Source organism: Petromyzon marinus, chromosome 32 (genome assembly GCF_048934315.1).
Source record: "Petromyzon marinus isolate PM22_M1 ecotype Great Lakes invasive population chromosome 32, UKy_Petmar_22M1.pri1.0, whole genome shotgun sequence".
NCBI classification, from domain to species: Eukaryota; Metazoa; Chordata; class Hyperoartia; order Petromyzontiformes; family Petromyzontidae; genus Petromyzon; species Petromyzon marinus.
In genome coordinates this window covers 2,337,019-2,363,569 of record NC_133698.1, presented here as the reverse complement: position 1 = coordinate 2,363,569, position 26,551 = coordinate 2,337,019, and the positions used below count along the sequence as shown (strand labels likewise).

The following is a 26,551-nucleotide window of genomic DNA, read 5'->3' as shown; positions in this document are numbered from 1 at the left end:
AGCTGTATAATTGTATATTCCACAAATATTCATTCCATCTCCAGGTCACGTTTGGGCAGCATTGAAAGAGCAGGCCTCAATAATTTTAAACTTGCAATGCGGCACAGAGTTTACTAACTTTCGAAGCCAGAGCACGACTCCAAACAAGCAGCAAGGCAGCCACGCAGGAAGCCGGTGCCAAAACAATTGCCCACGATCTGCGGTCGTCTATATATTAAGGTGTTATTGGCCAATTAATGAGTGCTTAAATACCCTCTAAAGTGACTATCTCGAGCTCTCTCTCGTAGATGCCCATCTGCCAGCAGTGGCATGAGCAAGTAATTGCAGCTCTGCATCTTTCCTTTTTGTAACCAAGTACAGTATCCTGAAGGTTACTAAAAAATCTCCATGTGAGCAAGCACACACGTGCACGCACACCATTATCATGTCAGGCTGAGTGCTCGGGCAACACACCAAGACAATGGACAACATTCAAACTTCGATGTAAAGCTTTCGTCACTGCAGGGACTCATCTTATTGGTTCTTTCGGTAAAATCACGTAGAAGGGAAATAATAAAATAATAATAAAACATAATAAAATAAAATTCTCACGACGTTTCGACCACAACACAAGTAGCCTTCTTCAGGTGAAGGAACAGAACTGTCGGGACGACAGCGCTTCAATGAACACTGCTGAGCTTGGCAGCGTCTTTTAAGCTGGGTGGGAGGAGCAGTCTCTAATCTCCCAGTTACATGCTAATTTCTGACTTTAACACCCTACTAATCCAACGCATTAACTTAGCTACTTCAATGCTAAATTATTATGTTGATATGTAAACTCCTTTGTCATGGCACTCTGCTCCAGTTCTGTTCCTTCACCTGACGAAGGCTAATTGTGTTGTGGCCGAAACGTCGTGAGAATTGTATTTGATTGTTTTATTTTTATTATTTTATTTCCATTCTACGTGACTTTACCGAAAGAACCAAGAAGAACATTCAAACTATTAGTACTCTTGGAGGGTCGGCAGAAAATCCGTGGGGTATCTATAAATTGGTCATTGTATTGTTGAATACTATTTCAGCATGCTAATTTTAGCATTACTCTACAAACATATGCAAGTTCTGCCAAATTCGCTCGGTTGGCAACATGCATACTGTACACACAGTACAGTATCCACATTGAAATGTTGTGGTTAATTAAGAAAATAAAAATCAGCATTTTTAAGTGAGCACACGTTTTCAATAAAAATGCTGGCCCTTCACCCCACTGGAATTCCCTCCCGTCGTCTCGTTTCACAATGTCAACAATACCATCCTGGGCTCCGTTCAATAAACGTGTTCACACTTGTCTATTTATTAAAATTGTAAGAGTGATGTTTGTTGCAGCGAACCGTTTGAAGTTTTATCCCTTTTGGGCCCTGTGTTCTGGAACAGTTTTTTTTACATAGAGTTGTTATGTGTACATACCTGTCAACCCATACGATTTACCCGTATATTTTTTTACAGGTAAATTGAGTTTTCAGGTCCGTATGGCGTACAGCCGTTTGAAAGGGCAACAAAAAATAAATGTATGTACATTTGTGTTTCTCCCTTGTGATGGGACTTTGTAGGATGAACGTTGAGATTTATAATGGGCACGGGGTGACCCATAAGGTCTGAATTGGTCTGTAATAAGGTAGGGCACTGATAAAGGGTTCACCATAGTGAAACGAGTGATGTGACACCACAAAGCATTAATTGTCTACCGCGTGTCCGTCGTCGTTTTAATGTTATGCAACGCACGTGGGTGACACACCTCCCCGATCTTGACCAATCGCGTTCGCCCAAGCAATTCCGCCCACCGCCTTCCAGCCAATCGGAGGCTCGCAAACCGGCAGCTTTCACGCCCCGCCCCGCGCCTCCTCATCTTCACTCCACGTGGCCGCGTCCTCGCCTAACCGGTGACCCACCGCTCCTTACCAGTGCAACCCGTGTGACGGTTCACAGCGGGGGAATGGTGCCGCCCTGTGCCCACGTCTTGACCGCACCGCACTGTTGCAGGCGCGACCGGTTTTGCCTTTCGAGTGTAACGTCGCATCACCATCATCACCACCATCACCCCCTCTTCCGCACCATCACCATCACCCCCCCTCCCTCCCGCACCATCACCACCATCACCCCACGTGTACACAATTCAGCACCAATGCAGCACGCGAATTGCGAATCGCACAGCAGCAGCAGCAGCGCCCTCAAGACGAGGTCTCGTAACGCACGGGGCAGTGTCATACGCACACTTTTACAAGTGTTTTGTTTCACCACAGACAGAAAGCGTGGAACCACCACCACGAGGAGGAGGGAGTGACACAAAGCAGCTCACGCGGCTGTTCAAAGTCGTCGCACCAGGCGGCCGACTGACAACACCCGACGGTATCAACCCGCTGAAGGCTCCACACGACGCCCAGGAGTGAACCACAATCTCCAAGCTCTCGTGTCGGTCGCTCGATACTCTCCATGGTGTTGGCCCGGCAGGCCCGAGGGGCACGTCGAGAGGGTTACCTGACCCACAACGCCACCGCTCCGGTGACGTTTTGGGGTTGGTGAAGGAAGGAAGAGGGGGGGTCATAGACGTGGGAGCGCAGTGCGGTACAACGGAGTTTGCAACAATGCTGCACACAACGAAGCCCGCTCCCCCCAAGCCTATAACACCTGTTGTGCGCGGGTGGGTGTCCAGCATAACGCCCGGCACATCTAACCAGGTACTGATTTCAGGGCCGAGTCGACCTAGGAGAGACTCGAGACCGGTCCAGGTATCCGTCATCGATGTTGGCCCCGCACGGAGCACACGGGGGACACGTGGAGTGTGACAGGGACACAACTTTACTACAACGTCTCGTCACACTTGCAGCAACAGTGACGGCGCCTGTGCCAGGCTAGGTGCACGTTGAGGCCACGCGAAGTGTCGTCAGCTCGCTGCTGTGCAAGGTGCCATGGGTTGACTGTCGAGATGAGTGGCAGATGGACCAACTGTGTCCGCCTCCTACCGTGCCACCTACTATGCCAATACTCACGCACAGTGTAACACTCACACACAGTGTAACACTCACACACAGTGTAACACTCACACACACACGCAGTGTAACACTCACACACACACAGTGTAACACTCACACACACACAGTGTAACACTCACACACACACACAGTGTAACACTCACACACACACACAGTGTAACACTCACACACACACACAGTGTAACACTCACACACACACAGTGTAACACTCACACACACACAGTGTAACACTCACACACACACAGTGTAACACTCACACACACACAGTGTAACACTCACACACACAGTGTAACACTCACACACACACAGTGTAACACTCACACACACACAGTGTAACACTCACACACACACAGTGTAACACTCACACACACACAGTGTAACACTCACACACACAGTGTAACACTCACACACACAGTGTAACACTCACACACACAGTGTAACACTCACACACACAGTGTAACACTTACACACACACAGTGTAACACTCACACACAGTGTAACACTCACTCACACACAGTGTAACACTCACTCACACACAGTGTAACACTCACACACACAGTGTAACACTCACACACACACAGTGTAACACTCACACACACACAGTGTAACACTCACACACAGTGTAACACTCACACACACACACAGTGTAACACTGACACACACACAGTGTAACACTCACACACACAGCGTAACACTGAAACACACACAGTGTAACACTCACACACACAGCGTAACACTCACACACACACAGTGTAACACTCACACACACACAGTGTAACACAGTGTAACACTCACACACACAGTGTAACACTCACACACACAGTGTAACACTCACACACACAGTGTAACACTCACACACACACAGTGTAACACTCACACACACAGTGTAACACTCACACACAGTGTAACACTCACACACACACAGTGTCACACTCACACACACACAGTGTAACACTCACACACACACAGTGTAACACTGACACACACACAGTGTAACACTCACACACACAGCGTAACACTGACACACACACAGTGTAACACTCACACACACAGCGTAACACTCACACACACACAGTGTAACACTCACACACACACAGTGTAACACAGTGTAACACTCACACACACAGTGTAACACTCACACACACAGTGTAACACTCACACACACACAGTGTAACACTCACACACACACAGTGTAACACTCACACATACACAGTGTAACACTCACACACACACACAGTGTAACACTCACACACACACAGTGTAACACTCACACACACACAGTGTAACACTCACACACACACAGTGTAACACTCACACACACACAGTGTAACACTCACACACACACAGTGTAACACACACACAGTGTAACACACACACACACAGTGTAACACTCACACACACAAAGTGTAACACTCACACACACAAAGTGTAACACTCACACACACAGTGTAACACTCACACACACACAGTGTAACACACTCACACACACAGTGTAACACACTCACACACAGTGTAACACACTCACACACAGTGTAACACTCACACACACAGTGTAACACTCACACACACAGTGTAACACTCACACACACACAGTGTAACTCACACACACACACAGTGTAACTCACACACACACAGTGTAACACTTACACACACAGTGTAACACTTACACACACAGTGTAACACTCACACACACAGTGTAACACTCACACACACACAGTGTAACACTCACACAGTGTAACACTCACACAGTGTAACACACACACACGTGTACTGTATCACATACACACGTGTACTGTATCACACGTGTACTGTATCACACACGTGTACTGTATCACATGTACTGTATCACACACGTGTACTGTATCACACACGTGTACTGTATCACACACGTGTACTGTATCACACACGTGTACTGTATCACACACGTGTACTGTATCACACACGTGTACTGTATCACACGTACTGTATCACGTGTACTGTATCACGCGTACTGTATCTCACACACACTTGTACTGTATCACACTTGTACTGTATCACACTTGTACTGTATCACACACGTGTACTGTATCACACACGTGTACTGTATCACACACACTGTGCAACATGCAGACTAATTTTCACGCGCGCGCGGCGTTTACACAATCTCATACACAGACAAAGCTGCCCCGTTTAGCCTCACAGGCTGCTGGGGAAAGTTGTTGTTAGCGAGCACCTATGAAGGCACACAGTGTAACACACAGTGTAACACACAGCGCGGATGTGCTTCACGCACGTGACCACCGCTCCATTTAAAAGGCTGCTGTTAGTATTGGTTATGCGGGGGGGCTAGGGGGAGCAATAAGTTCAGGTCAAGGTCAAGGTCAGGGGCTTACGGTCAATGCAGGCGGCCGTGGAGATCGACCTGAGGGCGGGCGGGCGGCGTAGCAGCAGCCTCATCACGGACGCCATGGCTTCGAACTGCTCCTCCTCCACGCAGACTCCAGAGCGACACCACCTGGCTCCAGCCCAGCTGGGACTGACACAGAGGCATTCAAACCCCCACGTGGCCAAACTTAACCTCAACAGCTGGGGGGTAACACAAGGGCATTTAAACCCCCACGTGGCCAAACTTAACCTCAACAGCTGGGGGGTAACACAGGGGCATTTAAACCCCACGTGGCCAAACTTAACCTCAACAGCTGAGGGGTAGCACAGGGGCATTTAAACCCCACGTGGCCAAACTTAACCTCAACAGCTGAGGGGTAGCACAGGGGCATTTAAACCCCCACGTGGCCAAACTTAACCTCAACAGCTGAGGGGTAACAGGGGCATTTAAACCCCACGTGGCCAAACTTAACCTCAACAGCTAGGGGGTAACACAGGGGCATTTAAACCCTCACGTGGCCAAACTTAACCTCAACAGCTGGGGGGTAACACAGGGGCATTTAAACCCCCACGTGGCCAAACTTAACCTCAACAGCTGGGGACTGACACAGGGGCATTTAAACCCCACGTGGCCAAACTTAACCTCAACAGCTAGGGGGTAACACAGGGGCATTTAAACCCTCACGTGGCCAAACTTAACCTCAACAGCTGGGGGGTAACACAGGGGCATTTAAACCCCCACGTGGCCAAACTTAACCTCAACAGCTGGGGACTGACACAGGGGCATTTAAACCCCCACGTGGCCAAACTTAACCTCAACAGCTGAGGGGTAACACAGGGGCATTTAAACCCCCACTTGGCCAAACTTAACCTCAACAGCTGGGGGGTAACACAGGGGCATTTAAACCCCACGTGGCCAAACTTAACCTCAACAGCTGGGCGGGGGGGGGGGGGTAACACAGGGGCATTTAAACCCCACGTGGCCACACTTAACCTCAACAGCTGGGGGGTAACACAGGGGCATTTAAACCCCACGTGGCCAAACTTAACCTCAACAGCTGAGGGGTAACACAGGGGCATTTAAACCCCCACGTGGCCAAACTTAACCTCAACAACTGAGGGAAAACACAGGGGCATTTACACCCCCACCTGGCCAAACTTAACCTCAACAGCTGAGGGAAAACACAGGGGCATTTAAACCCCCACGTGGCCAAACTTAACCTCAACAGCTGAGGGAAAACACAGGGGCATTTACACCCCCACCTGGCCAAACTTAACCTCAACAGCTGGGGGGTAACACAGGGGCATTTAAACCCCACGTGGCCAAACTTAACCTCAACAGCTGAGGGAAAACACAGGGGCATTTACACCCCCACCTGGCCAAACTTAACCTCAACAGCTGGGGGGTAACACAGGGGCATTTAAACCCCCACGTGGCCAAACTTAACCTCAACAGCTGAGAGAAAACACAGGGGCATTTACACCCCCACCTGGCCAAACTTAACCTCAACATCTGAGGGGTAACACAGGGGCATTTACACCCCTACGTGGCCAAACTTAACCTCAACAGCTGAGGGGTAACACAGGGGCATTTAAACCCCACGTGGCCTAACTTAACCTCAACAGCTTGGGGGTAACACAGGGGCATTTAAACCCCACGTGGCCACACTTAACCTCAACAGCTTGGGGGTAACACAGGGGCATTTACGGCACTGACTGACTGCATAGCTTGCTGACTACCTAGCAGCGGCGACTCCCACGGACAACCCCGAGCTCCCTCTCTCGCCCCCTTTTATCTGCCAGCGGGGCCCGGCCACGCCCTGGCAACGCCCCCTTCTGGAACCATCGAGCTGGTTCGGGGAGTCACACGAGCTGGATCCCTTCCACGGCCCTTGGCCCAGACATTCCCTTTTGGGTGGCTACACCCGTAGTTGCTACCCCTGGCCGCCAGTCGGCGCTGCTACACTACACATACATAGAGTGTCAGCTGTCAATGTATCTGCAAGAGTGTAAGATGTAAGTTGTTTATTTCAATGGATGGATGTGATGCCATTCAAATCTAGTGCCGTATGTCGTGATATTTAAATGAAGTAACAGTTGTATTACTTCATATTTTGTGACTTAAGTGTCATATAATAGTAATAATGATACATTATATAGCGCATGAACAACACCAGTTGGATTATTGAATGCATTTCAAATACAATTGTGCCTGGCTTTTATAGAATCTGAAAATTAACATAGTCACCATTTACAAAAATGGAAGAGCTACCTTGAAATTCCATGAAGAAAATGTGCAAAATATAAACAGCACTATTATTTCTACTACTGCACCTAGACTATTGTAACTTTGACTTTTAGTCTCATGGAAAGGTAATGAATGTCAAGACTAAAGCCAGAAGTTCAGCAGTAAACAAGTAGGTTTACCACAGCCTCGAAGGCCACAGTGATTATACATTTTATTAAATCCTTGAATTCACTTTGTTTAAAAACACAATTACAGTGTGTGCAATAGAATGCTATGAACATATATGGAGAAAATGTACTTCTATCGTTTACAAATAGCATGTTTGCAACAAATAATGATAAAGGCATTATAGCCATAAAAAAGGCTCTATTGCTTACCAGCTGTCGCCATTAACGCTGCTAAATTTAAACCTTGGGTCTCCCTGGGGTTCTCATCAACGAGCTTTGCATTAATCACCGGAGAACAAAACTACATCTTTTTAGGCTCGTTTTCAAGAGTGTATTTTACATCAACGTGCATTGTTTTACAGTTTCACTTTGCCAGCTTAAATTTCTAGGGTACGTTTCATAGCAATTTAGCACGTACATTTTCATATCCATTCAAAATACAAGTTTTGTCCTCTGGGTTATCTTGAACGCCTGAAGATGCCCTCAGCACTTTGTGGCGGTTGCGCGATAATGTACCGCAAGGCCGTAATTATAGTATATTGGGGGGACACACATCCCCCCCCCCCAATATTCGAATATGCTCAAAATGTCCCCCACAATATATAGCTATAAATAGATTTATGTTTATATGATTATGGTTATGCTTGTACTTTATTAATCCCTAATCTCTGCCATTACATACAATGAAATAAGAATAGGTAAAAAAGAAAAAAACAGCAATGTAATAAAATACACGATTAGACATTATTGTAAAAAATAAAATTAAAAGTCCATCCTATGTGTTAGTGATTTTTTTAAATATTTCAGGCAGGAATTGGCAGGAAATTCGTTTTCGAATTTGGATTTTTTTCTGGGGGGGGGACCCCCACACCCCCTGGAAGATTTGGTCCCCCCAATGTTGACTCCATAGCTACGGCCTTGATGTACCGTATGTACGTTAAACTTCTTTCGCACCGTACGTAGCCAACCATGATAATTGGAGGTCCAGGGAAGATATGCTCAACACATGGCCGCACGCAACAGGACCACACTTTGACATATCATAGAAATCAAATGTGATTAAATGTCAATGGGATATCTACTGAGCATATAACAATTCGTTAAATGGTCCAATTATTAAGGCTTTGGCTGTGGAGATAGAATAAGCGCTCATTCATTGCCTATGCATTCCTGGACGATTGCTTATTCATCTCTTCTGCATAATAACTATTTGTAGCAGTCCAGTACGCATACAGTAAAACAATGATGTACTCTCACGTCGAGAAAACAGAGACGGGGAGAGGAGTGAACGTTGGTATTCATCTCTTGGCACCCTGCATAGCTTCACAGAGTGGGTGTGAGACGGTAGCGCCTTCTCGCTGTGGTCCCACCTGTAACGCGTTTTCTTGTCACCTTAAACACAACTAATACCGTCTACTGGGCGAAATGGACGTCATTCATTAGAATCCAGAATGTGATCAGCAGAAGTAGATGCCGAAAAAAGGCGTCTTTATTCTGCGCTTCTTCCACGGAGTGGCACGATACCATCCCGAGCCCCTCTCGTGGCTAGCAGACGTCGAAGTTGGCATTTCGCTCCGAACATATTGCCGTCAAAGATGAGAATAAAATCGCATCACAATTGAAAGTGAAAGTAACAAACGGAAGGGGGGTTGATGAGGAATTAAGACTTGGAAGGCTGATCCAGTGGTGGCCGGGTGGGTCATTAAATTGATGGGAGGGGGACCGGGGAGCGAGGGAAGGAGGGGGGTTGGTCGTATGCAGGTCACAATCTTCACAGTAAGCAGGCGGGTGCTGTTGAGATCCTATTCCTTCCTTTTTTCACTGGACCCAATGACGAGCTTCCACTGGGCTGTTGTGAGAGCGCAGTACAGTGATGCGGGACTCCGAGATGTGAGTGAGATTCTCACAACTCGTTTAAGCCAGTTGGCCACAGAGACATTTTTCTATTTCTCCGGATAACTTTCTGGCAGGCATTTAAAGTTCCTTATTGAAGGATAATGTGTGCCAATTGCATTCCTGGACTTACATGATTGGCCCTGAAGACGTATTACAGAAGTGAATATCAATAACCAAAAAAAGTTTTATTAAATCTTGGCGAGCGCAGGTTCAGGCTATAGATATTCTCTGAGTAAAATCCAGACCAATTAGTGTCAAACGTGGCCAATAAATGTAATTCTCAACTTTTACAAATTCCTCCTTACCCACACCATTCTCCCCAAAGACGCATACAATGGTTCGATAGAGCCCTTTAGAAGGTATCACATAACTTGCTTCACACGATTGAAATTTTCAGTTTAGAAAATGTCACCAAACACCGTGGAACACAGTGCCTTTGACCAATTAAGCAAACATTCTACAAGGTTGGGCTGATTATTTAAGAAATCAATTAATCTACCAATTATAATTTATCTCATCTAGGATTTTATAGAGCTTTTATGAAAGCGCTTTACAAAAATGATAAATTGTACATTCGTATTGGCTGATGGGGAAAAGGGATGGGGTTTGAGTGTTGGGGAGAAGGGATGGCAAGGAAGGGTGACGATAGAGAAATGGAGAGGCGAAGTTAGGAAGGGGGAGGATGATTAAGGTTTTAAGGACGACTAATCTCAAGACACTAAAATCGGTGGAAAAGTCTCACCTCAGTTCCCACAAATGCCTCTGGATGGGAGGTTATGGCCGTGGCTTGGTGATGCCATCGGCATGATCAGACCCGTCGTGGTGGGAATTGCAGGGGGTTTCCCGCCTTCATAAAGCAGGATGTTGGCCCAAATAATCAACTACCAAAAAAGTAGTTACTTAATCGACTTAATAAATTAATCATCCCAATTTTGCTTTGTTGCATCAAGATGTGCATCATATCCAAGTACAGTTTGTGTCTGGTTGGCTTGTGTCGCCCAGCTCTACTTGTTTTCGTGACACTTCGGCTGCACAAAAATTATAATGCGGCTGGATGTAACGAGGTTTTCATTAAAGCTGCTTACAGGTTGATGAAGAAGACAGCCCTGTTTTAGATGGCTGGTGGCTCAGGAGATTAACGCTGATGACCTTGAAAGATAAATTAATCTCCAGCACGGAGGCCATGGGTTAGACTCTTGGACTCACACCCAAGATTGGAACACATTCAAACGAGTGGAAACCTTTATACTTTCCAATCTAGGTACCAGGAAATACATAATACACACCACAAGGTGCAGTATTTTCTATCACGTGATTTAATTTGAGCATTTCCGCTCTAAAAGCTTCATTCTTGGCAGGCGTAGAAAGCACTCTCATACATGTGTCGTGACTGACTTGGAGACGTAAGTTCTTGGAGGCAGTTCTTTAATTAAACACCGAGCACACTTTGTACAATACACACCCTACACTGCTACACACTCCTCTGTCACTCGCTTATACGCAACTCTACACTGGTTGCTAGCCTACACACAACTCTAGCCGTCTGACACTGACAGCGCTGAACCGAGACAGCCAACTACCGTCTAGCAGCGCAATATATCAAGTGACGACGACAGTGACGAAGGCGGCGAAACGACAGCGATGATGGCAACGATCTTCAGCAGCAACGACGACGGGGATCCCACTCCAAACGACAGCCCCGAGGTCCCCTCCCGGGGCCCCTCTTATACTGGGGGGCGTGGCCTGGCTCCGCCCCCGGTCACGCCCCCTTTCTGGAACCGACCCACGGGCTCTCGATGTGTCCCTTGCGTAACCTTTCCCCTACATCCCTCTCTGGTCTATCACGTGGCCTGCTGTCAGTCAGGGCTGCTGCAAGCTGCAGATTCCCTTCCCTGCCAGCTGCTAAGTGACCAATTGTATGTCACTACACATGTATAGTTTACAATGCAGCCTCGTTGCTAGGTAAGATAGTTCCTTGAAATACATCTGCCAAACCCCTATGAAATCACTTCGAGGGCCTTGTGATTTATGATTTGAACATTGTAGCAAGATCCAGAATTCATGATGCTTCACTATAAACACAGATCGTACCAAATTACGAAAATGCTTGTCATTTAAATGCTTTTGTAACAAAAGTCAAACCCAAATGTATCATGTTCAAATGAGCACTAAGCCAGCACTCACCTATGTGGCTCTAAACCAAGTTTTTATTTTACCATATAACTCTTTTTCAGAAGCAACATGGCCACAAATGCTAGCTCAACGAGGTGGCTTAGCATGTGGAATTGTTTACAGCCACTAAACACATGTTTCTAAATGTGAAGGGAAAAACTGTAGGACCCCAAGAAATATTCACGCGACCACAGGGAGAACATGCAAGCTCCAAATATACAGGCTTTAGGGTCAGGATTGAACCCAAAACCTCCAGCATAGCAAGCAAGGGAATTAACTTATTGCCACGATGGCACCCCATAAATTCAACATTCCTATGTTGGAGGCCAGTCGCTCCATAGAAAGCTCATACATGCAAATTAATGTCAATAGTAAAGATACAGCCCTGTAATTGCTTGCTTGCTTATCCTGCTATCAGAATGGCCTCCACAAGCATAAGTTATAGACCCCCTCTGGAGGGTATTTGGACTACTCTTCCACACTAGCTGGACGTGTTGGGCTCAACGCTTTACTCCACCACAGATGGCCTTCCGATTGACGGTGGTATAACCATTTACACAGCTATAATGTAATGTACTGATGAGAAATTATATTGAGTGAATGTCTAAACATTGAAAATAAATCTTGAAGCCAGCATCCAGGCCACAGCCCAATCAGCCTGAAATGCTGGCACACAAGGTAACAACAGAGTGGCTCGCTCCACAATCAATGCCGCTTGATATAATTACGCATTTTCAACACTTGTTAATCAAATATATACATTTGAGATGAACATTGAAATATTTTCTAATTGAATCGTACATTCAAAACAATCCAAATGTGTTAACACATACATATGCCGACATTACAGTTAAGTCCACAGCTTTCAAATGAGTATATTAATATTTACTCGTCACGAAATTACACGAACGCCTATTGAAATCATTCAAAATTTTCCACACGTGATAAAAAGCTAATAAAAAAATTTCTGACTTACATGTGTAAATTACAAATGACCATGTTTGAATGCAGTAATTTGCTGCCATAAATATTTAGAAATTATGCAAGTTTACAAAAATCACTCGATGACAAAATAAAAACATTTTATCATTCGAGCCATTTGTTTCAACAAAGCAACCCTGATCTTGTTTCAACTTCACCAAGATTCATAAGCGAGGAGAGGCCTCGTACACGTTCCACTGGGAATCTTACAGGCAACACGAGCCAGAAAGAACAATGTGCCTTCCGAATGATAGTCAGGAGAATAAAACCAAGTAACAAAACTCATGTTACATTGAGCTATGTGACCTTCGGCATGGTTTGGAACACATCAAATGCTTTAGATGTTTGTTCTTGTGGTTTCTGTAGCAAGGATTACTTTCTGGATCACACGTTGCTCATGGATGGCTCCAGGCATCTTGATGCAAGATGCTATTATTTTACCAGGGAACCGAGAAATATTGCTTTAAAATGTGATCCACACAATTAGTAGCTCCCTTCAGTAGAGTTTCTGGTTTTCCAATTATAGTTAACACATGCAGGCGGATCAATTGATTGTTATCGGAAGAAAATATATAATGTACCAGCATTGGGCTGTCAACGGACTGGTTATTTTGTAAACATACTTGGATTTCATGCACACATCTTGTGGAAGAAACACTGATAACTTCACTCCAATTACCTTCCAATTTCTCACTTGAAGTCACCAGAAACTGGATAGGCCAAAATTAGCTTCGACAGGGAGGTCACAAATCATGTGGAAACCCAACATCCAGTGATAATCTGGAATCAATAAGACGAGTTAAGTGGAGGTGTTAGTAGTGCTTCAAGTTTATTCTACATCCCAATGAACAATATAATTAACAAGACAGCAGCAGATTAAAATATTACTGTTTTATTTGATATTGTCTCCCACTTATAAAATAGGTTTCAAGATATAACACCACAATGTACAAAACAGCTTGCTAGATTCTGGATGTCAGTGTGAAAGGACAATATGTCAAACTAAAACACTGCCATATGCACACGTTTACATGAACGTATGTGCGATTGAATACATTGTCATATTTTTGATAAATATTTGCCAACTGCATATATCCTGGTAACACTATTGGAGTTATGAGTTAAATAAATATGCTTACATCCTTTGGCAGATTAAATTATCAGTGAAGTGTCACAAGATGAACCATACAACTATATCCAGAGTTTGCATGTGTTGAACCACTGCTGCTGAAGTGATGCACTCCCAGAAGGTGCGTGTGGCTTCCTGGATGTGAACAATATATAGTTAAACTTTGTATGTGTGAAAAAGGCATATTGTCTGACCATATATTGCGTCTCAATCTGCACATTGATGCCACTTTTTATTGAAACTACTGCCAGTCACCTTCCATATTCCTTGCTTACACAACACTGGACGTTGCTCGCGGAGCTCAGTGCTGTATCCGAAAACGTTTGCAGTCAGGAAACAGAGGTATGGCACTTCAAAGGAAAATGGAGAATAATTTCTCAAGTGAGGTCATATCCCAAAGTGAAACGGTGGGCGAAGGCGACTGCAGGCTGGATTAACCCCAAGGGATGATGGGGTCAGGTTTAGTTTGGGGTCTAATTGGCTATAGGGATGCACCTCCGAAGCGTCCCTCCATAATGCCGAATGACCTTTTCACATTTAATCTCAATTTTACTTTTGGGTATTATAAAAAAAATGTGGCTTCTGGATAGAATATAGTATTGCAAGCAAAACTGGTTTTCTGTTGCGCAGGTTTTTGTGGTTGTGCCATATAGCTATCCCAAAGTGTGTTCAGGGTTTTACCATGACAGACATTGTCCAACGCGCTCCATGTGGTGGAGGCTTTTTTACACGTAAGACATCATGCCAAGCAACACAACTTGAAGACAAATCGGAGAGGTTTCCAGTTTATTTATTTGCATTGAGCGGTCTCAGTGCACTGCACATCGCTATACTGCCAAATCCTGAGGGTACTTGCTTTCTAAATGTGGGTGCATGGACACGAGAGAGTCTTTTGGCATTTATTGTCTGTCTAAATATGTCTTGTGATTTTTAGGATGCCTTACCAAGCTGCAATAACAGCAAAGTATGTACACATGTCATAAAGCAAACTTTCCCCAATTTCCAACCCCTCCTCTTGTCTGCATGAATCTAATGTATGTTTACATTAAAGAAACAACTGACATTGCATTGACTACAAAGTGGACACGATAACAATGTACTTTTGAAAATCAAGAGATGCATTGCCACTTTTAGACGTGTCCCGTTTTCCAGGGTGATGATCGATCGTTGTCCTTTTTTCAAATGGGTTCTTCATCCTCCAAGCTCAGCACAAAATCAAACTCTTCTGCAAAACAAACGTTCATAGCTATCTAACTTTAGCGATTGGACTATAAAAGAGAATTAAATAGCTCCAAATACAAGTTAACTGCCCATGCCATTTTTGCCTTTATTATGTTGTTTGTACAAGTTGGGGCATATACTCAGTATTCACATATGTGTACACACAACGTTACAGATTTACCCATTTAACGTGAGAGCATTGTTAAAAAAGACTAGACCTCACCATCATTTTCAATATTTTAAAGGATAAAAAGTGTCTACTTAAAATACCCTTCACATGTACCAGAGAACAGAAATGATTTAAATTGCCAAACCTGTCAAAACTGCCTTAGTGGCAAGTGTGCCGACCATACCATCCGCTGTCCAGTGCACACATTATTCTTAACACTCTCAAGCTGATGACAGTCGTGTCTGTCGAGGGTGGGGCATTGACATTGGATCGTTGTAAGTGCCAGACCTACAAGGCTATCTTTAAAAAAAACCTTGCATGCGATGTGCCTGCAGCTATTGTCAGCATAAAAAAAAAATGTTCCATGTAGTTACACGTTGTATGTTGATTCCTACTTTCTGTTAATTAGCAAGGCAAGCTTGGCTGCTAGTCATACTGAAAAGGAAATCGCTTCAGCCAACAGAAGCTGTAATTCATTTCAAGCATGCTAGATCATAGGTGAATGAATAAATCATCACATTCTGTGAACAGATTTTTAGACTGGGTTATGAAACGTACACACGCACTCAAACATTCCATCCTTAAGGAATGAGTTCTTAAATATCCCTCACACAAAGAAGTTCAGGTTGCTTAAGAAAACAATGGGCATGTCAGAGCACGGACCTGGCAATGCTAAGAGTCCTCAGATAGAATCCCAGGTCGTCATCAATAAACAATACCAAATCAATTGTAGAGAGATGAGTGAGTTGATGGTCTCAGCCTAAACATCAATTACTATGCGTAAATATGTGTATACTTTCCAACCATGGTTTAAAGCGTAAATGCATTCCCTCTGACCATCTGTCTGTGGCATGCCATAATAAAAATATATATATAAACATCAACATGAACCCTTACCCAAACCAGGTGCAAATCCGAGTCTACACCAGCATACTTGCATAACTGATGTGATCTTCATGATAATGAATATGCGACCACACAGGACATCCATCGAGGCTTGATGAGTACCACTTTGTAAGAGCGTACTATGTAAGAGCTACGCAAGCGCTGTACGTGACAGCATCTAATGTTTGCAACAATAACAGCAGTGTCACGAGCAATGAAAGAGCGCCCCCACATGCATTTCCTCGTAATAGCACTATAATGAAGTTCTTCAGCATCCAGCACCCGCCACTGATCCACCACTTTCCAAAGAACGGACAGTTTGATTAAAAATGCTGTATGTCACTGTACTTTTAGGTGCAAAATTAACTAGATAATTTATTCGACAAATGTAAACTACAGAGGCGGAAACAATTAAATCCGCCACCTATGTAGATGATGAGAATCACTCTGGAGGTGTGTGCAAGTGTCGATGGTCTGTGACGTCCCGAACAAAAACAATTTCAATATGCGACGCAGAATAGAGCTGGCTTCAGACTGCATAGAAGGCAATGGGCCTTGCTTAATTGTGTTCAAAGAATACATGGCAAGGACGGCTGTCCTTCTCAAATAGTTTAATATGAAGGTTGTCTAGATTTTGGTGTTTTCGTGACTGCAGGAGATACTCTTTGGTTTTTTCGGTAAAGTCACCCCTTGTGTATCTGTTAATTCCCTCTATTTGGGTGTCTGTATATATATCTGCGGTTATGTGTTTCCTCTCTCTCTTATATTTAGCTCTTCTGTGCCTGATGAAGATTGCTTGTGTTGCAATCGAAACGTCGTATAGTATTAGTATAGTATTATGTTAATTTATTATGTCTTCTATCTACGTGACTTCACCGAAAAAAAACAAAGAGTATGAAGGTTGTCCTATTGCGAATGTGAGGAAGTGCAATCTGTCCATCGTGTATCCAACCACTGCCCATTATACACTTACACATGAGATAGGAATGCTGTACATGAAGCTCCACCTGATGCCATTCAATGGATAATCAAACTCAAAATACAGTTATATGTTTTGTCAGTTGCATTTCAAAAGCCGTACGAAAAAACGTATCTGGCAGTTTAAGCATTAAGGTCGGGGTTAGAGGACGGCTCACCCTTTGTGAGCGGCTGCACCGAGAGGCGAGCGCTTGTGAACAGGGCGATGGAGCAGAGCGGACCGCCCTCCGACGCGTGCTTCAGGTGCCACTCTTTCAGCTCGGCCAGCGGCAGGAAGCGCTTGGTCCTCCTCTCAAATTGCACGTCCACCTGCGGGCAGCCCACGCGCACCCTCGTTCCGAACTCTCAGCTCAAGCTAAACTATAAACTAAACTTCTTTTTATTTTCTCAGTAAGGCTGACTGAGCTATGTAGCTCTAATTCAAAAGTGACCTGGCCACAAATGATAGCGCAACGAAGTGGCTTATCACGTGGAAATGTATAGCAGCCAAATACTCTAAATGCATGTTTCTAAACGTGGAGGTTTAAAACCGGATGATTCGGAGAAAAATTCACACAACCATGAGGAAAACATGCAAACTCCAAATATACAGGCGTGAGGGTCAAGACCGAGCCCACCACAGTGGAGAGATGTTAACTACCTCGCATACCAGGCGAAGTAGTTAACATCTCGCCACCATGGCACCCAAGATGTCCAACCTGTGACTTCCAACCTTAAAAGAAAATTCACAAAATGCTTCCTCCTTCACTATACCTGTCCCTCCACATAAAATAGTCCAAGTTGGCCAAATTTAAAAAGTACCTGCAAATTACTAATTGGAATTATACATATCAACAATCACCACCTACTGTGAAACTACTGCAAACTGTCTGTGAAACATAGCGCCTTCGTGAAGACCTTGCGTTATAATGGCGCCAATTACAAACGTACTAAAATATTCTAATTAAAAGTGATTACACATACCATCAGCCACACGGCCTTCTGAGAGTACATTATTTCACCAGCATTGGTTCTACACAAGAAAACTCTAGACTGGCTTCCACATAGAGTGTCTCACCAGCAGTCAGTGACTCCCTCCTTTATCAATCGTGGAGTGGTACTTTTGTATACTGTTATACTGATAACACCTCGTTAAATGTACATGAAATAAATGGAATTTTATTCACGAATGCAGATATGGTGGCATAAGCGTTCAATCCATTTACTCAAGAGGAAGGGTTGGATTGTGCATAATAGGTGAACATTTACAACATTTAATCTATTTACTGAGTGTCTGGACTCATTTTTAATGAGGATCCTGTTTTCAGATGAACACCAAATGACTGAATTAATGTATGCATGTACATGCAAAACAAAGTGGAGATAATAAAACAAGCATTTCTCCCACAATTAACTTTGAAACGCATCACTGCAACAAAGCAGTGTAGCAACATTAAAACCATGACCTTTTGTGCAACAATTTCACAAATAAATTGAGGGTTCATTCCAAATCGTCGGTTAAATTATACTGTGTACAGCAGACCACTGTGATGCTCAAGTCTGGATATGTGGTGACTTAACCCTTACCATGTCCCACTTGGGGCTGCTCTTCTTGCTGCTGTGGTCGTAATGTGCATCCTTGGGATCAAACTGGGTATGGTCTGTGTAGGCTTCCTTAACTATCTGTCGCAAAAAAATACAACACATGTACCTATGCATCTTAGTTGGATACAAAGAGTGACCACATGTAGACGTATGAAAAAGGCTGAACATAACAGAAGACTTGACGCAAGTGGTAATGAGAATGAAACAGCTTGTTTTGGTAGAAATTGTGGGATGGAGAACAGGAAAACAAAAAAAACTGAAATTATGGGAATAATGGAGGGAACTGGAAGAAGACCTTGTCGAGAATGTCTGGATGACATAAGAGATTGGTGCCAGAGAGATGTGCACCGCTTCAGCAAGTTGGCATAGGATAGAGGCAAGTGGAAACAAGTGACAATAATTGTAGTGGACAACACCTGTAGGCTTTCTGCCAAGGAGTTTGATCACCTTCATGTACTGAACGAGATCAAATTCAGACTAAAGATCTGGAGAATTGTTTAGTCTCGATTTAATGTGACCGCGGTAAATCTTCCATGTGTTCATAAAGAAATAGGAGCGCGATGGAATGTTTAAGTCATCTGTATATTGTCTGTCGACCTTAGACATTAGTGGAAGGCGTCTTACAAAAACTTGTATATTATTAGAATAATAATATCAGATATTATTATTAGTTTTCTAGGAAGGAATGGAAGAAAACTAGGGGAGTGCTTTGTCGAGCAGTGGGAAGTTGTAGGCTGAAAACCACATTAAGTCTGCCTTTCGCCTGGATAAAAAATGGGGTGAAGGTAAAAAGGTATGTATGTTGAACTTCTTTCGCACCGTGCGTAGCCAACCATGCTAATCGGAGGTGAGGGGGAAGAAGAAACTAAACACAAAAAACTGTTCTAAAGAAATGAGATTTCGAAACGGTAGACATTACAAGTATCATTATTGGACTAGCAGAGGAATAACCTCCTCGTGGACAAGTTGAATGGAAAAACAGTAAGGAGAAGATATCAGAGAAAAACATCTTTAGGTGCTGTTTGTGTAAAATTTAAATTAGCATACCTTGACCAATCCAGCAATGCCTGGTACTTTGCAGTTGCTATGGTAAAAAAAAGCCATTTGCCCAGTCTTCATTGCCCGCATAAAATTACGTGCCTAAAAGAAACACAGTATGAATTGTGGAATGACTACTGCACAACTCGGCCCCGTAAAATCCCCATAATTCAGATGATGCTCCATCAATTCTCAGGTCCTGCACTTATGCCCAACCTGGAGGAAATTATTATAACAATCACCAGCATCCATCTCACCTTTGATCACGGCCTTGTGTACATTCCCTCTCCTGGGTACCTTCCCCTTGTGCCCTATCTAAGCCCGCACAAATGCACCAATTTTGCACATACATTCACAATGCAAAGTGTGAGTTCCCCGGTTGGAACGTCACTTATTGGAACTGCCCACAGCAAGCAATGCACTCCAACGTTGCAATTATAGCACCAGGACATTTGGTAACATTTTCACCCTGGCTTTATCTTCCAGAAGATAATAGATCCCAGAGCTGCTCAACGCCAGGGTGTGACTTGATTTTTACTGAACGTAAATCCCCTCTGTGATGGCCGCTCAATAGCAGCACCTGCAGCAACCCAAGTCCATTCGCAATTCTGGGAGGGATTACAGTGTAATGGGAGGAGAATAGAAAGAGTTAGCTGGTCTGGTGGCAGGTGCTTTTTGAAGCTCCACAAATTGAGAGCCCAGTGATGGATCCCTTTGCTGTGTTTGTTTAAACACAGGCCACCTTGAAAGAAGACTCAGAGTGCAGGAGAAGTCAAAGGTATTGTCTTTTAGCCCATGTCCTTTGATTTGGTCAAACTAAATACAAGCTGAGCAATCCAGGCCAATGGATTACCTTCTCACCATGGAAAGGAAATTGTAGGTGTTGTTGTCTTGCCTCTGTTTATATCAGATATTTGTCCTGATATTGCATCAGTTAATGTTACCAAACAAATTAGTCAATTAGAATAATTAATACATATCATTCACTTTAACAGTAGATTAAAATTATGATGTCCTCTTACGTAAATAGAGTTTTGCATATCTGATTATATACACAAATATAATTTGAATAACATCTACTAGCACGGATGCACACAAAAGAGCAATGCTCCTTGTACCCTAAATAAACTAATGAGGGAACATTGTATAGCAAGCAACTATGGACAATTGTGTCGCTGGTACCGCATCTTGCTACAGTGAGGGAAAAAAGTATTTGATCCCCTGCTGATTTTGTACGTTTGCCCACTGACAAAGAAATGATCAGTCTATAATTTTAATGGTAGGTTTATTTGAACAGTGAGAGACAGAATAACAACAACAACAATCCAGAAAAACGCATGTAAAAAATGTTATAAATTGATTTGCATTTTAATGAGGGAAATAAGTATTTGACCCCTCTGCAAAACATGACTTAGTACTTGGTGGCAAAACCCTTGTTGGCAATCACAGAGGTCAGACGTTTCTTGTAGTTGGCCACCAGGTTTGCACACATCTCAGGAGGGATTTTGTCCCACTCCTCTTTGCAGATCTTCTCCAAGTCATGAAGGTTTCGAGGCTGACGTTTGGCAACTCGAACCTTCAGCTCCCTCCACAGATTTTCTATGGGATTAAGGTCTGGAGACTGGCTAGGCCACTCCAGGACCTTAGTGTGCTTCTTCTTGAGCCACTCCTTTGTTGCCTTGGCCATATGTTTTGGGTCATTGTCATGCTGGAATACCCATCCACGACCCATTTTCAATGCCCTGGCTGAGGGAAGGAGGTTCTCACCCAAGATTTGACGGTACATGGCCCCGGCCATCATCCCTTTGATGCGGTGAAGTTGTCCTGTCCCCTGAGCAGAAAAACACCCCCAAAGCATAATGTTTCCACCTCCATGTTTGACGGTGGGGATCGTGTTCTTGGGGTCATAGGCAGCATTCCTCCTCCTCCAAACACGGCAAGTTGAGTTGATGCCAAAGAGCTCCATTTTGGTCTCATCTGACCACAACACTTTCACCCAGTTGTCCTCTGAATCAATCAGATGGTCATTGGCAAACTTCAAACGCGCGTGTATATGTGCTTTCTTGAGCAGGGGGACCTTGCGGGCGCTGCAGGATTTCAGTCCTTCACGGCGTAGTGTGTTACCAATTGTTTTCTTGGTGACTATGGTCCCAGCTGCCTTGAGATCATTGACAAGATCCTCCCGTGTAGTTATGGGCTGATTCCTCACCGTTCTCAAGATCATTGCAACTCCATGAGGTGAGATCTTGCATGGAGCCCCAGGCCGAGGGAGATTGACAGTTCTTTTGTGTTTCTTCCATTTGCGAATAACCGCACCAACTGTTGTCACCTTCTCACCATGCTGCTTGGTAATGGTCTTGTAGCCCATTCCAGCCTTGTGTAGGTCTACAATCTTGTCCCTGACATCCTTGGAGGGCTCTTTGGCCTTGGCCATGGTGGAGAGTTTAGAATCTGACTGATTGATTGCTTCTGTGGACAGGTGTCTTTTATACAGGTAACAAGCTGAGATTAGTTGCACTCCCTTTAAGAGTGTGCTCCTAATCTCAGCTCGTTACCTGTATAAAAGATACCTGAGAGCCAGAAATCTTTCTGATTGAGAGGGGGTCAAATACTTATTTCCCTCATTAATATGCAAATCAATTTATAACATTTTTGACATGCGTTTTTCTGGATTTTTTTGTTGTTATTCTGTCTCTCACTGTTCAAATAAACCTACCATTAAAATTATAGATTGATCATTTCTTTGTCAGTGGGCAAACGTACAAAATCAGCAGGGGATCAAATACTTTTTTCCCTCACTGTAGTTGTATATGCCCATTGAACAAAGTACTCATATTATGCTGGGTTGACTTAGGCCCAAGCCATACTCATATACCTCTTTCTCAAGATATATATGTATAGCCTGGAATAATTCACGTTGCCAAGATCATTGTGCAGGCATTACACCACTACTCTCCGCGTACAAAATACAAAGATCCCCATATAGCCTTTAACAAGCTGTTGGGGCATTAACTGTTCGCGTGCACCTATGAAGGCCGGCACGACACATGAGGGGGTGGGTGGCCAGCACCACACCCAGCAGCATGTCTCCCAAGTGGCAATGTTTGCATAATGCACTAGATACTCATTTGAGGCTGAGTCGACCCAGGGGAGGCCCAGGACTGGTTCAGATAATCATCACTGGTGTTAACCGTAGAGCTGGAATCGAACCCAGGTCGCCAGGTTCGTAGCACAACATACTAACCTCAAACATACACAGTCATCCCCCTTACCAAGTATGTGCTCTTGTAAAAAAGCAAACATTGTTCAACAAAAATGCATTTGTAAGATAATTCAAAAGTGGAAATTCGTTTATTTTCTCCAAATTGCAGGAAGCTCACATTCCACAATTTTGCGCATTTGCATGTGAAAGACATTACAGGTTTGTTTTCAAATGCACATTGTCAACTGAGCCACCAGTAACAACTAAGGCAGGCACCGTGTCGGCATAAGACATTGGTGGGAGCCAATGATGTACCTGGTAGTTTCGCACTCCATCCCAACATGACATCCGGTTTGGCAGGGCTGCCAGATCTTCAATGCCAAACTACAAAGGAACAGAGAAAAAATAGAACGTTCCAAGTTTAGAATTATTTCTCATTTTCAAAACACACACATGGACAGGCACGCAGGCAGGCAGTGTCAAAATGAACTTTCACTGCTTTTTGAAACAGCAAGCCCATATGCTGTGGCGGCGATGTACATTTTAATTCATTTGGACACGAAAAAGTAGTAATGAGGCCTTCAGCTTAAAGGACATTTCAAAACAATCAGTCGCTCCTGCTGCGTTTCATTTCACACCATGTTATACCAAACAAAGCCATTACATCCACATAAATTGTATTTGCTGCTGTTTTTACTGGCTCACAGAACACTGCCATTTCACTTGCAAAAGATACTTAAACTATGCCACTCTTAGCATATACTTGCGTGTTCTTCTTCTTTGGTTCTTTCGGTAAAGTCACGTAGAATGAGAATAAAATAATAATTGATAAAATAAAATAACACAATAATATTCTCACGACGTTTCGGCCACAACACAAGCAGCCTTCATCAGGTGAAGGGGACGAGACTGTCTGGAGGACAGCGCTGGAGTGAGAAAGCCACGTTAAGGTGGTGTGGAATCCCTCTCCGTAGAGGCGGTTAAATTTCGATTTAAAGCTTTTGAAGGCCACTTGTGTTGTGGCCGAAACGTCGTGAGAATATTATTGTGTTATTTTATTTTATCAATTATTATTTTATTCTCATTCTACGTGACTTTACCGAAAGAACCAAAGAAGATGAATCCTTGCAGTCACGAAAGCTTTAAATCGAAAAATTGTGTGTTCTTCTGTAGGGATAACACTTCCCATGTTTAGCTTTATTGAGATGATGGTTGTCAAGCGAGTATGAACGGTGCTTGTGGTGGTGGTGATAATGGTGATGGTGGTAGCGATGATTCTGGTGACGTATGATAGTGGTCATGATGATGATTATAATGGCGATGGAGATAATGAACTTGATATTGTTGTTACGCGTAGAAGCGAAATGTATAAATCTCATCTCTATTGTGCGACTCCAAGGTGCAAATGTGTTCTTGTCGCGCAGCAAGAAAACTCACTTTCTGGCCTCACTACGCAACAATGTATTCCAAAGGACCCGTTTCACCAAGGCTCTGGCCGACAGTGCCGATGACCGCCAGCAACATTTACCTTCATGTCGACTCCATTCTCGAAGCGGCTCTCTGGCTCGGACTTCATCAGCCAGAATGTGTATGGCTCCCGGGGTCCCTTGGTTGACCCTGATGACTTCTTGGCAGCAGCAGCAGCAGACTTCTTGGTCGCAGCAGCAGCAACCGCATCAGCCTTGTGCGAGCGGTCAGTCCGCTGCCCTCCATGGTCAGGGCTTCTCCTCCGCTCCTCCTCAGACACACGGGCAGACTTCCTCTTCGGTTCAGCCTCTGCTGCACAGTAGCCAGATGCACAAGTGCTGCACTAACGCAACTCCTCTGCAGACTGCCGCCTTGCTCTAAGAGCTTCTTCCTACCCCGCAGATAAAGAAAGGACCGAACGCAGTTAATCGACGATGCCATTATTGACGGAAGCTCACGTCCACCGTGCAACGCACAGTAAAGGGTACAGGCGCAGCCCTGCAATGCCCTGTATATGTACGACCCACCAATACTGGACATCGGTGAACAAGAGCTTCATAGCTCATCGGATTCACCCAACCGAAATAAAGATTACATATGGATGTTGAATTTCTTTCGTACCGTACGAAGCCAACCATGCTAATAGGACAACTAAACACTGTTGGTGCAAGGGCCTCTCGAGGGAGCTCTTGAGGGTATTTGGCCTACTCTTCCACGCTGGTCGGACGTCTTGGAAGAGGTGGCATTACCCACACTTTACCTCACCACACGTGGCCTGCCGATGTATCGTTCGGTAACGTCGGGTGAACAGCGGTGTCGGGCGGTGATGGATGGGGGTGCTGGATCAAGACTCGCACCGTTGTTTCAAATGCCGTGCCGGGAGATCGAATAGACCATTTGTCTTGCAAACCCAGAGTGCTAAACACCATTACACCAGGGCGGCGTGCTCACACACATACACGTGTCGACTTTAAAGCTTTCGTGACTGCAGGAATTCTCGTATACTTGGGTCTTTCGGTAAAGTCGCGTGGATAGGTTTCAAATAAAATAACATTCGTCACGGGAGCTTGAAGTGTAAAAAAAGAACATGATAAATTTTTGTTTTTTTTATTTTCTTTGAACCTTTCTACGTGACTTTACCGAAAGAGCCAAGGATATGCTCACGTACACATTTAAGAAAGCGAGCGCGACATACACGAACGCTGTGTACAGGGTGGTCCAGATGTCTTGTGACACCCCCCCCCCCAATTAATCGACCCCCGAACACGTTTTCATTTGCATGTTCATGTTTTAAACAAGCCTCACTAAAATATAGTTTTCGATATTTTTAGGCAACTTAGATAGAATAATAGGGTTTTCCCCCTTTTTTAGATAACTAAATGTGTGTGGGGTCACAGGACATCTGGACCACCCCCCCCCCCCGAGAGTGAAGTGAAACCTACGTCACCGAACCCGGCGCACCTGCAGGCGAAGCGCGCTTCCTGCGGGGAGCCATGCCGGTTACTGCAGACGACCACAAGCCGCCGCGTTACCGACTACGCCTGTTATATAACCTTTCTGTTAATGTATAATTATTTTACTAATTATTAACGTCGCTATTCTGTTTATGCTGTGGCGTTGCATTCGCGCGCTTTCCCGCCATTATTCGCAATGGCCACACCCGCTACGGCGGCCGCGATGCCGTTGATTTAGATTAATAAACGCGTTTCTTTTATTTAATCTCCACTTCACATGACATACGGTTAAGTATGTACGGCATTGCCTGAGCTAACGAACCCCACACAGTGCAGCGAAGATTGTCACTGGCTAAGTTTTTGCAGTTTATTATGACAGTGTCTTACGAAAAGTAACAATATTACTTCAGAAAATGTTTTTGTTACGTCGAGTCTTGCGTTAAAAAAAATAATCCCATCCTATTATGTTTTCATGAAAATGCAGCTAATGAACAAACTAGCAGTGACCAGTGTTGGTGAAGCATGGTCAAATAAGCACCATGATCAACAGCACGGTTGTGGCAGGCC

The 26,551-nt window shown here is 44.3% G+C and overlaps 2 protein-coding genes across 3 annotated transcripts in view; both read right to left on the bottom strand.

Annotated features, from left to right (window-relative positions):
• ACAD8 (acyl-CoA dehydrogenase family member 8) overlaps positions 1 to 5,559 on the bottom strand; it is a 597,193-nt gene extending 591,634 nt beyond the window's left edge. Inside the window, exon 1 of the mRNA XM_032964393.2 lies at positions 5,402 to 5,559. Coding sequence (XP_032820284.1) covers positions 5,402 to 5,477 — 76 coding nt within the window. The 5' untranslated portion in view covers positions 5,478 to 5,559. The remainder of the gene's footprint in view (positions 1 to 5,401) is intronic.
• An 8,108-nt stretch (positions 5,560 to 13,667) lies between these two features.
• Positions 13,668 to 26,205, bottom strand: THYN1 (thymocyte nuclear protein 1). Of its 2 annotated transcripts, none has more exons than XM_032964389.2 (7): positions 25,992 to 26,205; positions 24,592 to 24,842; positions 23,379 to 23,447; positions 19,871 to 19,963; positions 18,806 to 18,901; positions 17,398 to 17,548; positions 13,668 to 15,211 (listed from the first exon to the last, which is right to left on the bottom strand). In XM_032964389.2, exons 1-7 carry the CDS (start codon positions 26,023 to 26,025, stop codon positions 15,165 to 15,167), a joined length of 741 nt encoding a protein of 246 aa, XP_032820280.2. In that variant the 5' UTR covers positions 26,026 to 26,205; the 3' UTR covers positions 13,668 to 15,164. The 2 variants fall into 2 exon arrangements, with proteins under 2 accessions (XP_032820280.2, XP_032820281.2); XM_032964390.2 differs by having other exon boundaries at positions 24,592 to 24,839.
• Positions 26,206 to 26,551: the final 346 nt, after the last annotated feature.